This window comes from Dendrobates tinctorius, unplaced genomic scaffold, assembly GCF_039654945.1.
Source record: "Dendrobates tinctorius isolate UK_male_01 unplaced genomic scaffold, ASM3965494v1 ptg000427l, whole genome shotgun sequence".
In the NCBI taxonomy this organism is placed as follows: domain Eukaryota; kingdom Metazoa; phylum Chordata; class Amphibia; order Anura; family Dendrobatidae; genus Dendrobates; species Dendrobates tinctorius.
Window position 1 is genome coordinate 191,979 of NW_027362091.1, and position 16,258 is coordinate 208,236.

Consider the following 16,258-nt stretch of genomic DNA (forward strand, 5'->3'; position numbering starts at 1 on the left):
GGAGATCTATATAATCCACCACTCATTAATCTGAGGTCTAGCGCCCTCCATTGGTGATACAGTAATTATACCGTATAATTCAGGTTGCTGCAGACAACATAGAACTGATAATTACTTTTCCTGATTGCGGTGTACTCCTGATCCGTCTGGGATGCGAAAATGACAAACATGACAGTCAGGACAGAGGATAAGATGATTTTCTGCTCTTGTATGAGGAGAGGAGGGTCATCCGGCTGGCACAAGTCCCGGCACGCGAGATCGAATAAGAACTCCCATGTCTGCTTTGCATCTTCTGGGTATTGTACTGGGTGGGGGAACGCAGATCACAATGAAATTATCGGTTATTTAAAGAATTGATATAAACTTTATAGCCATGTCTACTCCAAAGGACGAGGTTATGGGGTTCAGTATTTTCGCCACAGTTCACATTACTGCATCTACTAGGTGCAGCCCAGCTATAGGGGCGGCAGATGTAGCACTCTGGCCCTTGTACCGGAGGGGCCACAATACACTGCGGCGTATATGAAGCTTCACGTGCCACCTTCTGGCTCTTCGGAGGACCTACCTATGGAATGAATACCCTCATCCACCGTCGTCACCAGCTGTAGTGTGTGCATATAGACCTCAAGACCCTCGGGACTGTCATTCCTGTGGAAAAAAGGGAATCAATCCGTTAGATTCACGCTCTTATGTAACATCTTAGTAGTGCAGAAGGAAGAAAAAATGGGAATAGACCTTGTGAGAGAACGGGAGGGGGATAATGCTGGATGCAACCAGCAGATGGACGGAGCAGTGCCCGATCCTGCTCTCTATTTTATGTAATGTATACAGGGTTTTCAGGGCTGGAGGAGGAAAATGCAAACAGCAGGTATTATAAGGACTCACTTTAGCTGTTTTGCAGCCTCCAGCAGTGAGGACACCAGTCCAAGCACCGTCGGTGTCTCTTCATTTTCATTTTCCGATGTTTCCGTCTGTTGGCATCCAGGATTTATCCAGTCAATCATCAATTCTTCATCTACATCAAAAAGTTTGTCCACCAGCTCCCCAACTTTAACCAGCAGATCCCCTGAAAAGAAGCATACAGAAAGCAAAGTAAAAGAAAAATCTTCTATCCATCACATTCAATATTTCACATACATAGATCTCCTATGTTACGTTAAAGGGGCCGTCTCCTGCTCATAAATGGTTAAAATTGAAAAGTGATTGTATAAAAAAAAACAACCAACTTTGCAATTTACTTTTTATTAAAATTCCTCTGTTTTCAAGAATTAGGGTGCGGGGGTAATTTTATAGTTTACAGTCTATATAGCGGTCTCTGCAGCAATGATGCTACCCAGACTAAAATGTCAATCAGGAGAGAAATACCCCCAGTAACCAGGATGCAGAGAGATGCGGAGAATCCTTAAAAACATGCATATCTATGAAGAAGACATTAAAGGGGTGTTCCAGGATTATCATATCGATGTAGGTCATCAGTATCAAATTGGTGGGGGTCTGAAACCGGCACTCACAAGTCCCAAAACCAGAGGGATCAAGGACGGGACAGAATCTCCTCCACCACGGCAGTCTCGGCACCTGACCAGGTACTCTCAAAGGGGGAGGCTAATGCAGAGACTGGACAGGCAAGACAGGGGGGTGCAAAGGAATAGGCAGGGGTTACAGGCTGCTGCTGACATTCTAGAAGCGTCCTCTGTCTAGAGACTCGGTACTGGAACCAACAATGTCAGACTTATTCTCTGCAGTAAAATCCTGCAGCTAAACATTAGAAACTCTGAATAATCACAAGTGTGGGCTTATAGAAGATATTGCCGCCATCAGACAGGACACGCAGAAAACTAACAACAAAGTGACTCAGCTGGACGACAGTCAGCTCTATAGAAGACCAGATGCCCTCTATGCAAAAGGATCTCGAGAGGTATACATAATATTAATGCCCTCTTCACCAATGCTGAGGACCAAAAGAACAAGCTTCGGAACATTAATAAACACATGTTTTTGAATCCTGGCTCATTACAAAGTTTGGCAAGGCTACACTATCCTCTTCCTGTGCTACTGAAAGGGCTCACAGGATCCGTACATGATTTTTGCCGCCCGGCGCTCCTCTGAGATCTATGCTAATTATACTGATATATTTCAAAGTCCAAGATCTCATTCTGCACAAAGCAGGAGATCACTCTGCAATCACTATTGATGGAAGGAACGTTTCTATCTACTCTGATTTCTCAGCAGTTGTCCAGAAAATGGTGTCTCCGTTCTGGGATCTAAAAAGAGACTATGTGATCAGCAGATTCCTTGAGGTACTGTCACACTTAGCGATGCACCAGCGATCCCGACCGATACGACCCGGTCAGGATCGCTGGTGCATCGCTAAGTGGTCGCTAGTGAGCTGCCACACAGGCAGATATCACCAGCGACATAGCAGTGGTCGGCGGTCGCTACTTACCTGTCAGACGCGGCGATGAAGACGTCCTCCCGCCCGCGTCCACTCGTCGCCACAGCAGGAAGCGCCCGACAAGAAACGGCCCAGGACGTTCTCGCGCGATTAGCGGGGGAGCCGGTCGGAGGTATCACACATAGCGATATCGCTGCTGCGTCACAAAAACAGTGACGTTATAGCAATATTGATAGCGATATCGCTTAGTGTGACAGGCCCTTTACTCTATGATCTACCCAGTCCAGCTCAGGGACGTACCATGGGTGGCGGGCATGATTGAATCCCCTGCGTAGTTGGACACAAATGAAAAATCTCTTCATAATGGAGCTGCATGAAGAGACTTTCCTTGTCCAACTAAGGCTTCTTTTACACTTGCCGTGTTCTTGCAGCCCCAATAGATTTCTATGGGGCCGCAAAAACGGCCTGCAAAAATTCGCCAGAGCGCCGTATTTAAGGCCGCGAAAAAATATCGAGTTTGCTCGATATTTTTCACGGCTTAAGATACGGCCCCCATTGAAATCAATGGTGCCACAAAAACAACGGAAGCTTGTTTTTGCGGTACACCGTGAAGACGTATTTTTCCCCCCCAACTTTTTTAAACCAAAATCCAAAACAGAAAAACGGCGATCCGAGAAAATTTTTTCGGCCCGTTGTTGTGGCTGTACGTGAAAATTATGGCAATACGTCCTGCAAAAAACATGGGAGCTGTAAAAGAACCCTAAGCAATAATTATAAAGTTTTTGTTTTTCCCCCTTTCTGATTGGCTGATAGGCGACCTTTTCCGTTATTTTACTTTTGAGCAGGGAAACGTTGAGTTGAGATGATGTCTGTACTGATGATGATGCATAGATATCTGCCCCTTCTAAAATGAGCTCTCAGGCTGTTGAGTAGACCTGTTTCTCCTAATGTAAGAACAATGTATTAATGGTTTTAGTTTAATATTTGAGTTAATTAAGAGGGGGGGGAGTTTTCCAGCGAAACCTTCTATACTATAACAGTGGAATACGTGTGAAGAGTGAACAGTCTGTCCATGCTCGGACGTGACACACAGATGTGTGATTGGAGGAGAAGTGAGTTGTCCATTGTGGACCTTGGGATTACTTTTATTGTAGGACCCCTAGAAAATGCTCTGAGCGAAACACAACTATCTACTTCTCAGCAGAAAGCAGGACTACGAGCTATATATGGAGGCGTCTGACTCTGAATGATATCATCATAACAAGGGGCATCAGTGTTCCCTGACGACAAGCAAAGATGCTGAAAGTAATGAAAAATGAGTGTATACAGTGAAAGCTGCAAATTTTTGTGCAGCGCATGATTGTACAAAAATATTGGGACTTTGACTTTTTATTTCAGCCCAGCTACTTGTCTAACAAGTGAAGGAACCGTGAGGATAAGTGCACACGTACCGGAACTCTCGCGGAAATTACCGCGAGAATTCCGGAATTCCATTCCGCGGGAAAATCGCCATTTTTAATTCCCGCGATTTTCCCGCGGAAAAACTAGCATTTTGCAAGCGTATTTAGCTTGCAAAATGCTAGCGTTTTCCAAGCGATCTGTAGCATCGCCTGGAGAACTGATTTGACAGGTTGGTCACACTCGTCAAACACAGTGTTTGACGAGTGTGACCAACTTTTTACTACTGAGGCCGCCTATGCAGCATCAGTAGTAAAAGATAGAATGTAAAAAAAAAAATAAAAAATGGTGTTATTCTTACCTTCCGACGTCCCGCGCATCCGTTCCCAGTAATCCTTTGCGAAAATGCCCGCGATGACGTCCGTTCTCGCGGGATCGCGATGTCTCGCGGTAATTCGCGATGACGTCGCGCGAATGACTGCGAGACTTCGCGATCCCGCGAGAACGGACGCCATCGCGGGCATTTTCGCAAAGGCTTACTGGGACCAGGAGCGTGGAGAGAGGCGGGAAGGCTGCGCGGGACGCCGGAAGGTGAGAATAACAATATTTTTTATTTTAAATTCTATTTTTTACAGGGATATGGTACCCAAAGCCCGGAGGACAGTCTCCTCTCCCCTGGATCGTGGGTACCATCCGCAATTGTTCTTCTTACTTTCCGCATGGTGTGCACAGCCACATGCGGGAAGTAAGCGGAACAATGCATTCCTATGGGTGCGGGATCGCCTCGATTCCGCAAATTAATGAGCATGCTGCGTTTTTTACCGCGAAGCGATTCCGCAGCGGTAAAAATCGCAGCATTAGCACAGCATTGTGGAATCCCATAGGAATGCATGGGATGCTTATTTTTCGCGTTTTCGTGGCAAAATCGCGCGGTTAAAACCGCCGCGGAAACGCGAAAAAAACGCCACTTGTGAACTCAGCCTAACAGTGAGCGAGCCGACACACTCATTATGATTTAAAAAGTGTCATATGTGCGCACATCACCTCTGGAGAAGATGTCCCCTTTTTTTTGGTCAGTTCTCAAACACAACTATAACATTTTACATTACTGAATAAGAAAAGGCTTACTACGGTATGTAATTTCACATTTCATCATAAAAATGGGCCCAACTCAGACCTTAACCAACCAGATAAAACTTCCCTCTTTATATAGGATTACATTTTTCGAAACAAGGGTTATTAAGAAGGAGATAATATTGCAAATAACCCATCTCTGAGTAAGAGGCTGGAGGGTCCAACCAGAAAACCTCATATCCTCTTGAATTTACACCGAGTTATGTTGCAGATAGACACCCTTTTCTAGCCAAAAAATTATTATTTATCTTGTGCCTTAATTCCCCAATACTTGGGGCTGAGCATCGCACGAGTGGAATGTCAGACGATTTCATGTCTGAAATAAAATAGGACCAATATCTAAGGATAAGGGGGAGTCGGGATCTGTTCCATCTTACAGTATCCCTAACACATATGGGGATCTTTTGAGAGCAGCACCCCATATACTCTTTCTCCCCTCTGCTCCATCCATACAGGGCCCACATCAGATTCCCATCTAGAATGAGCCCTTACTGGTCCGTTTATCCAGCTACGATGCCAACATATTCTTATATTGTGTGATCCGCAGAGGTAATAGTATCCATTACAGGGTGATGTTATATGCCAACGTCTATGCTTGACTGAGCAGAAAGGCCATGTCTAATTAGCAAATATTGATAAGAGATTATATGGCAAATTAAATTCTTCTTGAAGCTGCTGAAAACCTTTAAAGGGTAGAATTTGTGTATAACTGATCTAGCATGCAAATCCTTTATTCCCAACCAGAAAATCTCCCCAATTCTAACAGTTCACTGTGAATTGCATTACACTAGATTGGTGGGAATTAAGTACACCCCGAGATGCCCATATAACTCTTTCCTCTATCCCACATTTTAGGAGTTGTCCACTACTAGGACAACCTTTTCTTAAACTAAATGTTTGGCCCCAATAAAATAAAACCTATACTCGCCTCCTGTGCCGGCTCCATTCCAGCGGCGTCAGCACTTGCGGTTCCGGGTCTGTGATGCTGTGTTGTGACATGTGATGCCAGCGCTCAATCAGCTCTGGCGCCACGGTCTCCGCCTTCAGACAAACTAAAGAGGAAGTCTGGGCTACAGCTGATCCCCGGCTTCCTCTTCATGTTCAGTTTGACCAAAGCCGGAGACCGTGATGCCAGTGCTGATTGGGCACCGGCATCACATGTCACAACGTCGCGTCACAGCACCGGCATGGAAGGCAAGTATAGGCTTTATTATTTTATTGGGACCGAACACTAAGGTTAAGAAGGGGTTGTTCTAGTAGTGGACAAACCCTTTAATATTTCAGAGCAGGGCAAGGGGTTCAATGGTAGTAAAACAGGCTTATCCCAATATATCAACAAGCCTGACCACTGACCAAATTTCATTATTGTATTCGTGATTGGACCTATTGAGGTCATGACGTCCATTATAAAAAGCAGCATGTCATCTGCTTACAGGCGCACACGGACCTCTATTTCCCACATCTAAGTCCCACAAAACCCTTTGGTTCTCTCAATTGACATGCCAATGCAAAAAAAGGGGTATTAGTGGGCAACCCTGCCTGGCGCCTCTCTAGTTTAAATGCCCCGAGAGTTGACAGTTTACTCGTGGCCAACTCTCCATTTCATGCAATCCTTACTGCAGTGCTACAAGGGGGCAGGAGACCTCATTCTACAGATATATGAGGAACCCATAGATGGCCACATAGTATACCATTAGTAGTTAACTCTCCCTGGTAATACATGTGAGCAGTCAGCAGACAGACATGTCTGTAACCAGTCGGCTGAGGGGCTGCAAAAACAGTGTGACCTCATGAACTGAACACGGCGGTGTATATTTGGTAGTAATAATAATGAGAGATTTATTAGGAATGGTTTGTCCTGACGGGATCTGATCCTGTTCTCACTAAACATACAGCTGCCACCCGGAGCCATAATACAAAGCATTGGTTATGTACAGAATAAGTGTAGGTCCTTATATGAGAAGACTCCGGTGCTTAATGACATCTCTGCACCTACCGGACCTACTAGGCTATGTCCACACTGTGATTTTTCCCTGTATTTACTGTGTATTTTGGGAAATACCTGTACACTAGCACCATATAGAATAGGGAGTTTACTGTCTTAGAACAATTTGCTCATCTTAGCTTTTTATTTCCGACTGAGTAGAAAAAGAAAACCGTCTTTTTGATTTCTGTCTGCCCGGTATATAGAAAAACAAAAAGATGCAGAATAGTGTAGTAGACTTTGCTATGCCATCCAGCAGGAAAAAACAACTCCATTAAACTGATTACTTTTTTTGGGCAGGCAAGTCTATTGGTGATTGTTATGCGGAGGCTCCGATGAGGTGTCCAACATACAAGTCACAAGCTTTTCCCAGTGTACAGGGTAACCGGAGGCAATAAAGGGTGGTGTGCACATAGCCTTATATACTGTACCATTGGTGGAGCTGCTCATGATGAAGCAGAGGTTATCTCGCACAGTCGGGCGTTTCTTGATCCTTTCCAACCAAGTGCTCGCCACATCAACCTGAGATATACATGTCAGCAGCAGCCTGGAACAGAGAAGGGACGGGCCGTAAATAGGATATCGCTTATACGTCTTGTGGGATTTACTCCTCTAGATTTCAATACATTTTAGGACATGATCTAAACAAAAAGGACCTCCAGCGATCATTGTGGGATAGCCTGGAAGTAAGTGCTCATTCCTGCTTCACGAAACGGAAGCATTACACAGCCCCCATTAATAGTTTTGTATGTGTGATATAGGACAAGACGGGTCTCCTCCAGAGAGACGGAGGCTGCAGATAACATTCTGGATAAAAGAGGAGGATCTTGAAAAGGAGACCCTCACCACTAATTCAAAATTCTCTAATAGGGAGGTATGAAATGAGCTTTCCAAGATTAACAAGATCCTCCACATATTACATGGGCATTACTAGAGGGCAATTCAAAAAATCACAACAACCACCTCACCAGACACATGAAGAGTATTCTGGGGAGCAGCTGCTGCTGGCAGTGACCACATTCTGGGTACGGCAGAGTAAGTTAAAGGGGTAAGAGGGCAAGAGATAAATAAATTCCTGCAGACTTCATTCACTCCACCGGATATAGGAAGAGAGCGGCGCACACAATCATTGTTTTTTTTGTTAGAAGTTGCTTGTGATTTAAAGGCCAGCTGCATGGTTAGAAGTTTGTTTGGGGATTGGGAACTGAACCCCTGACTGTACATTAAAAGTGGGGAGGAATCATTAAGCTGCGCCCAGTTCCTGTGAGACTCTCAGCAGAAAGTCAGTGGAGTCCATCTTCCTCCTTGGAGGAGATCAGTTCTCAGCTGAGGATTTCTGACCTCCATCTCCACCCCTCAAAATGTCTGTAAAAATTACACTATTTCAGCATTTACTGACAATTGACAGGTTAACTCAGTATACAAAAAAAAAAAAGCATTTGCAGATTTTGACTTGTTTTAGGTTTTCTCTGTTCATAGACATTCGCAGAATCTGGAAAAAGGTGAGCAGACCCAACAGGACCTTCTCGTATGTTGACACTATATTCCAGCGATATTTCAGGCATGTCTGATGATACATGCACCTACCTGGTAGTTTCCAGCAAGGTTGGGGGATCCGTGTCACACATCAGCAGCAGCAGAACATCTCTACAAAATTGCGAGAAGGACAAAAGTGATGAGCAATCCTGAAAACACTGAAAAAGTCAATCGCTTATTGCTTTCTGATCAAACGCTGACAAGTACTGAGCTCCGAGCACTTACCCCAAGTCCTCGTTCTTACTGATGGCTACACGTGTCTCCTGGAAGCACGCCATGTTACCCAGGATCCCCACACAGATCTCCTGGAGGGAAGAGACGGTTTACAGGATGCTGTATTCTGTTTATCAGTCTGATAATCTGGCATCCGCATTACTTACTGTTAGACGGTTGCATTTTGACTTCGAGATGATGCCTAAAAATATTTCTGGAGCATTAAACTCCTTAAGGAAGAGCACCACCTCCTGGAATAGAATAATATCACAATTACATGGAATCTATAAGAATAATAGTAGATGTGTTATTATCAGTGTTTAGTGCCAACTCCGGTCACTGCTCTCACAGCTGTGTGACACAACTGGCACCTGCAAGATATAGTGCGAATTTGCAAAGGGTTAATGGGTATTCCAGTCACAACATTCTTCTTACAAACGTCTTACTGTTGCATCTCCAAAGCTCCTCCTTGTTTATAGCCTTCCAAGTGTCCTATTAACTGATCGATACCTCGGTCCACACCACTAGGCTCCTAAATTCTGTAATGCATTATGGTGTCATCAGCCGAGATCTGGAAATGACCATTTCCATCTGTCCTCAACGTAGAGGTGTACAGTGGGGAAAATAAGTATTTGATCCACTGCCGATTTTGCAAGTTTTCCCACCTACAAAGAATGGAGACGTCTGTAATTTTCATCGTAGGTACACTTCACCCGTGAGCCACAAAATCTTTAAAAAAAAAAAATCCACAAAATCACATTGTATGATTTTTATATAATTAAGGCCAGTTTCACACTAGCGTTTTGGAGCGCAGCGACGGCCTGCGCACGGCCGCCGCTAAGCCCCGCCCACCGGCGCATGACGCTACATGCGCCCTGCGTCCCCTATCTTCATCACAGAGGGCGCAGGCCCTGCGCAGTCTGCGCACAGTCTGCGTTTGGCGGCGCATGCGTCCTTTTGACAGTGCGCCGACCTGCGCCAAACGCAACCTGCTGCAGTTTGGTTGCGTCGGCGCACCGTCAAAAAGGCGCATGCGCCGCCAAACGCATACTGCGCACGGCCTGCGCCCCCTGTGATAAAGATAGGGGACGCAGGGCGCATGCAGCGTCATGCGCCGGTGGGCGGAGCTATCGGCAGAGGCGCGTCAGGGGGCGGGGCTTAGCGGCGGCCGTGCGCAGGCCGTTGCTGCGCTCCAAAACGCTAGTGTGAAACTAGCCTAACTTGCATTTTATTGCATGAAATAAGTATCTGATCCCCTACCAAACAGCAAGAATTCTGGCTCTCACAGACCTGATAGTTTTTCTTTAAGAAGCCTCCTACTCTGCACTCATTACCTGTATTAACTGCACCTGTTTTCACTCGTTACCTGTATAAAAGTCACCTGTCCACACCAATCCATCATACTCCAACCTCTCCTCCATGGCCAAGATCAAAGAGATGTCTAAGGACACCAGGGATGGGCTACAGTGGGGTTCCCCAACTCCAGTCCTCAAGGCCCACCAACAGGTCATGTTTTCAGGATTTTCCTTGTATTGTACAGGTGATGCAATTATCACCTGAGCAATACTAAGGAAATCCTGAAAACATGAACTGTTGGTGGGCCTTGAGGACTGGAGTTGGGGAACCCTGCGCTACAGGACAATTGGCAAGCAGCTTGGTGAGAAGGTAGCAACTGCTGGTACAATTATTAGAAGATGGAAGAAACACAAGGTGACTGTCAGTCTTCCTCAGTCTGGGGCTCCATGCAAGATCTTGCCTCGTGGGGTAAGGATGATTCTGAGAAATGTCAGGAATCAGCCCAGAACTACAAAGGAGGACTTGGTCAATGGCCTGAAGAGAGCTGGGACACCAGACTCAAACATTACTGTTAGTAACACACTACGCTATCATGGATTAAAATCCTGCAGGGCACGCAAGGTCCCCCTGCTCACGCCAGCACATGTCCAGGCCCGTTTGAAGTTCATCAATGACCATCTAAAAGATCCATAGCAGGCATAGGAAAGAAAAAGTCATGTGGTCAGATGAGACCAAAATGGAACTTTTTGGTATTAACTCCACTCGCTGTGTTTTGAAGAAGGATGAGTACAACCCAAAGAACACCGTTCCAACTGTGAAGCATGGTGGCAGAAATATCATACTTTGGGGGTGCTTTTCTGCAAATGGGACAGGACCACTGCATGGTATTGAAGGAAGGATGGATGAGGTTATTTATCGCAAAATGTTGGCCAATAACCTCCTTCCCTCAGTAAGAGCATTGAAGATGGGTCATAGCTGGGTCTTCCAGCATGAAAATGACCTGAATCACAAAGCCAGAGCAACTAAGGAGTGGCTCTGTAAGAAGCATTTCAAGGTCCTTTAGTGGCCAAGCCAGACTCCAGACCTGAACCCAATAGAAAGTCTTTGGAGGGAGCTGAAACTCAGTGTTGCCCAGCGACAGCCCCAAAACCTGAAAGATCTGGAGGAGATCTGTATGGAGGAGTGGGCCAAAATCCCTGCTGCAGTGTGTGCAAACCTGGTCAGTAACTACAGGAAACATCTGACATCTGTAACTGCAAAGGTTTCAGCACCAAATATTAAGTTCTGTTATTCTATTGTATCAAATACTTATTTCATGCAATAAAATGCAAATTAATTATGTAAAGATGATACAATGTGATTTTCTGAATTTTATCTTCAGATTCTGTCTCTCACAGTTGAAGTGTACCTATGATAAAATTACAGACGTCTCAATTCTTTGTAGGTGGGAAAACTTGCAAAATCGGCAGTGTATCAAATACTTTCCAAATATTTTCTCCACTGTATGTCTGTGTGATAATCCTTGTTCACCTACGGCATCAGCCAGCTCAGCTACATCTACCGCCTGAAAAGGAAAACTGTGGGTGACCACTTGCAGTCTTAAGCCCCCGTTACACACTGCGATATCGCTAGCAATATCGCTGTAAAGTCACCGATTTTGTGACGTAGCAGCGATATTGCTAGCGATATCGCTGCATGTGATACTTACCTCCGACCGGCTCCCCCGCTGCTCATCGTTGGTCGCGTGAGAAGCTCCTGGATCATTTCTCATCGGTCACTTCCTGCGGCGCTTCCTGCTGTGACGACGAGCGACGCGTGGAGCCGGGCGGGAGGACGCTGGATCGCCGCGTCTGACAGGTAAGTAGCGATCCCCGTCCCCAGCGATGTCGCTGGTGAGATCTGCCTGAGTGGCAGCTCACTAGCGACCACCTAGCGATGCACCAGCGATCCTGACCGCGTCATATCGCTAGTCAGGATCGCTGGTGCATCGCTAGGTGTAACGGTACCCTTAGATCTTTCATGTTGCTTGAGCAACTAAATTGTGCACCACACACACCATCTTTATGTAAGGGTGCAATCAGATGGCAGCATAAATCAGACAGCGATCGGATGGCAATGCACAGACTGGCCGGCGGCTCTCCCAACCCGAGCATAAAGCTGTCACGCTCGGAGAGCCGCTGGTCAGTCCATGCATTGCGTTCTGATCGCAGTCCAATTTATACTGTTGTCTGACTGCCCCCCCACACGAATAATCGGTACAGACCCCTGATATGGATTTTATAGCATGAATTTGAGGTGTGCGGATCCTTATCACTAACACATTGTCTAATCAAATCGTGAAAGGTTAATCCTAATCTGACATTTACAATTGTGTGTTTGTAGATTGGCAACAGAAAGTAGGAAACTTCCAGACGGCAAAATAAACCATAATTGTCTGACCTTTACTGATTGAAGCTTAAGACGCACCCTTAATATACTGAAATGTTATCAGACAAGGGGGGGGGGGGGGCAGCCATGTCATTATTATGTGAAGAGTTCACTGTACCCCACAACATCAGCACACACCTTTACTGACCGAGCACAGCCTGGTCGTGGGTCTCCCAACTTAAGCATGGCCGCCTTACATATTTCCATGAGGTTGCCATGCTCGGTTGACCCAGAGACCAGACCGTCCATAAACCCTGTTGCATGGACGTCTGCATGAGCCCTTACTGTGACTTTGCACAAGAATAGCACCGCTCCCTCCTAAAATGCTCCGTGCTGCTAATAATCCTTTGCAGTTTTCGTTCTCTTAGTCAATAGCCCCCCCACAAGTATCCGCAAACCCCTCTCCTCGGATAGTCTGCGCTGTTGGAGATGCTGCGTGTTCCAATATGGAACTCATTTTATGATTTCCCAACATCTGCATCTTTTCCTGAAATTCTGTGCTGCTGAGCTCCTAAGATCTTCCACTATGTTAGCCGTCAACATGTGATCTACCACAGAATTAGCACACATTCCTGGTCATATGTGCTGATCCTGTGGGAGGTCACAGAGCGAAGCCCAGCAGCACAGAGTATTTCAGGGGAAAGGAGTGTACAGATGGTGGTGGTCATAGAATTGGAAGGATTGCACAGCAGCACAGAGTATTTCAGGGGAAAGGAGCGTACAGATGGTGGTGGTCATAGAATTGGAAGGATTGCACAGCAGCACAGAGTATTTCAGGGGGAAGGAGCGTACAGATGGTGGTGGTCATAGAATTGGAAGGATTGCACAGCAGCACAGAGTATTTCAGGGGGAAGGAGCGTACAGATGGTGGTGGTCATAGAATTGGAAGGATTGCACAGCAGCACAGAGCATTTCAGGGGAAAGAAGTGTACAGATGGTGGTGGTCATAGAATTGGAAGGATTGCACAGCAGCACAGAGTATTTCAGGGGGAAGGAGCGTACAGATGGTGGTGGTCATAGAATTGGAAGGATTGCACAGCAGCACAGAGTATTTCAGGGGGAAGGAGCGTACAGATGGTGGTGGTCATAGAATTGGAAGGATTGCACAGCAGCACAGAGCATTTCAGGGGAAAGAAGTGTACAGATGGTGGTGGTCATAGAATTGGAAGGATTGCACAGCAGCACAGAGTATTTCAGGGGGAAGGAGCGTACAGATGGTGGTGGTCATAGAATTGGAAGGATTGCACAGCAGCACAGAGCATTTCAGGGGAAAGAAGTGTACAGATGGTGGTGGTCATAGATTTGGATGGATTGCACAGCAGCACAGAGTATTTCAGGGTAGGCACGTGCCAATTAGGTGGCAGGTCAGACTACAAGTTAGCAAACTGTAAAGAGCAGGTGTCTCAGCAGAACAGAGGGTTTGAGCACCAAAGTGTGCTGTTCTGCTGGGATCCTACTATTTACAATAAGTAACTTTGTCTGATTTCCCACAAAATTAGCATGCCCCGCTCCAGAAATACTCTGTGCTGCTGCAGAACCTCTCCACTATCCTCCCACGTGCCTCCATACCTCATTCATAGACATGTCCCAAACTTTACAAATGTCGTTTTCCATGTCTTCATCCAGCTCCACAGAGATCTCATCGCCACCAGCAAGCTGGGATTTGTCTTTTTCAGTGACAAACTAAAAGGTAGAGAATCTGGTTTATAGATCAATACATAGCTAATGTTTACAGTTCAGTGCGGCAGTGATAACGGGGTACGCTGGGCCCCATATAATGATAATAGGTATTTAAAGGCAGAGTACAGACTCCCAGGATGTCGAAACAATTACTGACCTCAGGGAGACCAGTCAAAGAAAACACTGCGGCAGCCCGCTCAATCAGTGAAATCCTAGGTGCAATGCTGCCTTGGAAATACGAATATGCAAATAAAGTCCGTGGAGCCTCATTTAAGAGTCTCAAACAGGGGACTAGCCAGATCTTCCTCCAGGGAAGGACCCAGCCAGACTCCCAGGAGGTGTAGTCATCACCTGGATGAGCCTGGTCAGGGTGCTGAAGAACCAGTGCTTGCTGTACACGGTGCTCCCGATGGAGTCTCCCTTCTGTTCTTCTTCATCATCGCTTGTTGGTGGGGACGGGTTCCGATCCATATGTGGGCAATTCGGGCTGGAGTCGACCTCGTCTTTTTCTGGAGAAAAAAAAAAATACAACTATTACCAACACAACTACATACATCATAGCCAGAGAAATGTATCTCAATAGCACATCACACCCCATGCTAATTGATATAACGGTTCTCCTGTTCCCCGTGGCACACAAACCTACAGATCATCAATTATTAGCAAAATAAATGGTGTATATATGCAGAAAGTCATGTAAAATTTCCCTTCATTAACCCTCAGTTACATTCATAATTCTCCAAGCTTCAGTTTAGAAGCTGCTAGTTGCTGTGCCTAATGACAAGCTGGACAATATTAAGTAATGACCAGCAGAATAGTGAGTGCAGCTCTGGAGTATAATACAGGATATAACTCAGGATCAGTAATGTAATGTATGTACACAGTGACTGCACCAGCAGAATAGTGAGTGCAGCTATGGGGTATAATACAGGATGTAACTCAGGATCAGTAATGTATTGTGTGTACACAGTGACTGCACCAGCAGAATAGTGAGTGCAGCTCTGGGGTATAATTCAGAATATAACTCAGGATCAGTAATGTATGTACACAGAGACTGCACCAGCAGAATAGTGAGTGCAGCTCTGGAGTATAATACAGGATGTAACTCAGGATCAGTAATGTAATGTATGTACACAGTGACTCCACCAGCAGAATAGTGAGTGCAGCTCTGGGGTATAATACAGGATGTAACTCGGGATCAGTAATGTATGTACACAGTGACTGCACCAGCAGAATAGTGAGTGCAGCTCTGGAGTATAATACAGGATGTAACTCAGGATCAGTAATGTATGTACACAGTGACTGCACCAGCAGAATAGTGAGTGCAGCTCTGGGTTATAATACAGGATGTAACTCAGGATCAGTAATGTAATGTATGTACACAGTGACTGCACCAGCAGAATAGTGAGTGCAGCTCTGGGGTATATTACAGGATGTAACTCAGGATCAGTAATGTATGTACACAGTGACTGCACCAGCAGAATAGTGAGTGCAGCTCTGGAGTATAATACAGGATGTAACTCAGGATCAGTAATGTACTGTACACAGTGACTGCACCAGCAGAATAGTGAGTGCAGCTCTGGTGTACAATGCAGGATGTAACTCAGGATCAGTAATGTAATGTATGTACACAGTGACTAGACCAGCAGAATAGTGAGTGCAGCTCTGGGGTATAATACAGGATGTAACTCAGGATCAGTAATGTAATGTATGTACACAGTGACTAGACCAGCAGAATAGTGAGTGCAGCTCTGGGGTATAATACAGGATGTAACTCAGGATCAGTAATGTAATGTATGTACACAGTGACTTCACCAGCAGAATAGTGAGTGCAGCTCTGGGGTATAATACAGGATGTAACTCAGGATCAGTAATGTAATGTATGTACACAGTGACTGCACCAGCAGAATAGTGAGTGCAGCTCTGGGATATAATACAGGAGGTAACTCAGGATCAGTAATGTACTGTACACAGTGACTGCACCAGCAGAATAGTGAGTGCAGCTCTGGTGTACAATGCAGGATGTAACTCAGGATCAGTAATGTAATGTATGTACACAGTGACTAGACCAGCAGAATAGTGAGTGCAGCTCTGGAGTATAATACAGGATGTAACTCAGGATCAGTAATGTACTGTACACAGTGACTGCACCAGCAGAATAGTGAGTGCATCTCTGGGGTATAATACAGGATGTAACT

At 45.6% G+C, this 16,258-nt stretch overlaps 2 protein-coding genes across 6 annotated transcripts in view; one reads left to right on the forward strand and one right to left on the reverse strand.

Annotated features, from left to right (window-relative positions):
- Positions 1-16,258, forward strand: part of LOC141076782 (uncharacterized) — a 95,116-nt gene that overhangs the window by 64,795 nt on the left and 14,063 nt on the right. The gene's annotated exons all lie outside the window — the stretch shown is intronic.
- The window catches only part of SAAL1 (serum amyloid A like 1), a 66,586-nt gene that overhangs the window by 3,528 nt on the left and 46,800 nt on the right, over positions 1-16,258 (reverse strand). For all 5 annotated transcript variants that reach the window (XM_073564084.1, XM_073564081.1, XM_073564083.1 and 2 more), the window contains 9 exons: positions 14,412-14,569; positions 13,950-14,063; positions 8,825-8,908; positions 8,670-8,749; positions 8,496-8,555; positions 7,340-7,455; positions 886-1,066; positions 566-648; positions 116-304 (listed from right to left, as the gene is read on the reverse strand). In XM_073564084.1, the coding sequence (XP_073420185.1) occupies positions 116-304; positions 566-648; positions 886-1,066; positions 7,340-7,455; positions 8,496-8,555; positions 8,670-8,749; positions 8,825-8,908; positions 13,950-14,063; positions 14,412-14,531 (1,027 nt within the window). In that variant the 5' untranslated portion in view covers positions 14,532-14,569. The remainder of the gene's footprint in view (positions 1-115; positions 305-565; positions 649-885; positions 1,067-7,339; positions 7,456-8,495; positions 8,556-8,669; positions 8,750-8,824; positions 8,909-13,949; positions 14,064-14,411; positions 14,570-16,258) is intronic.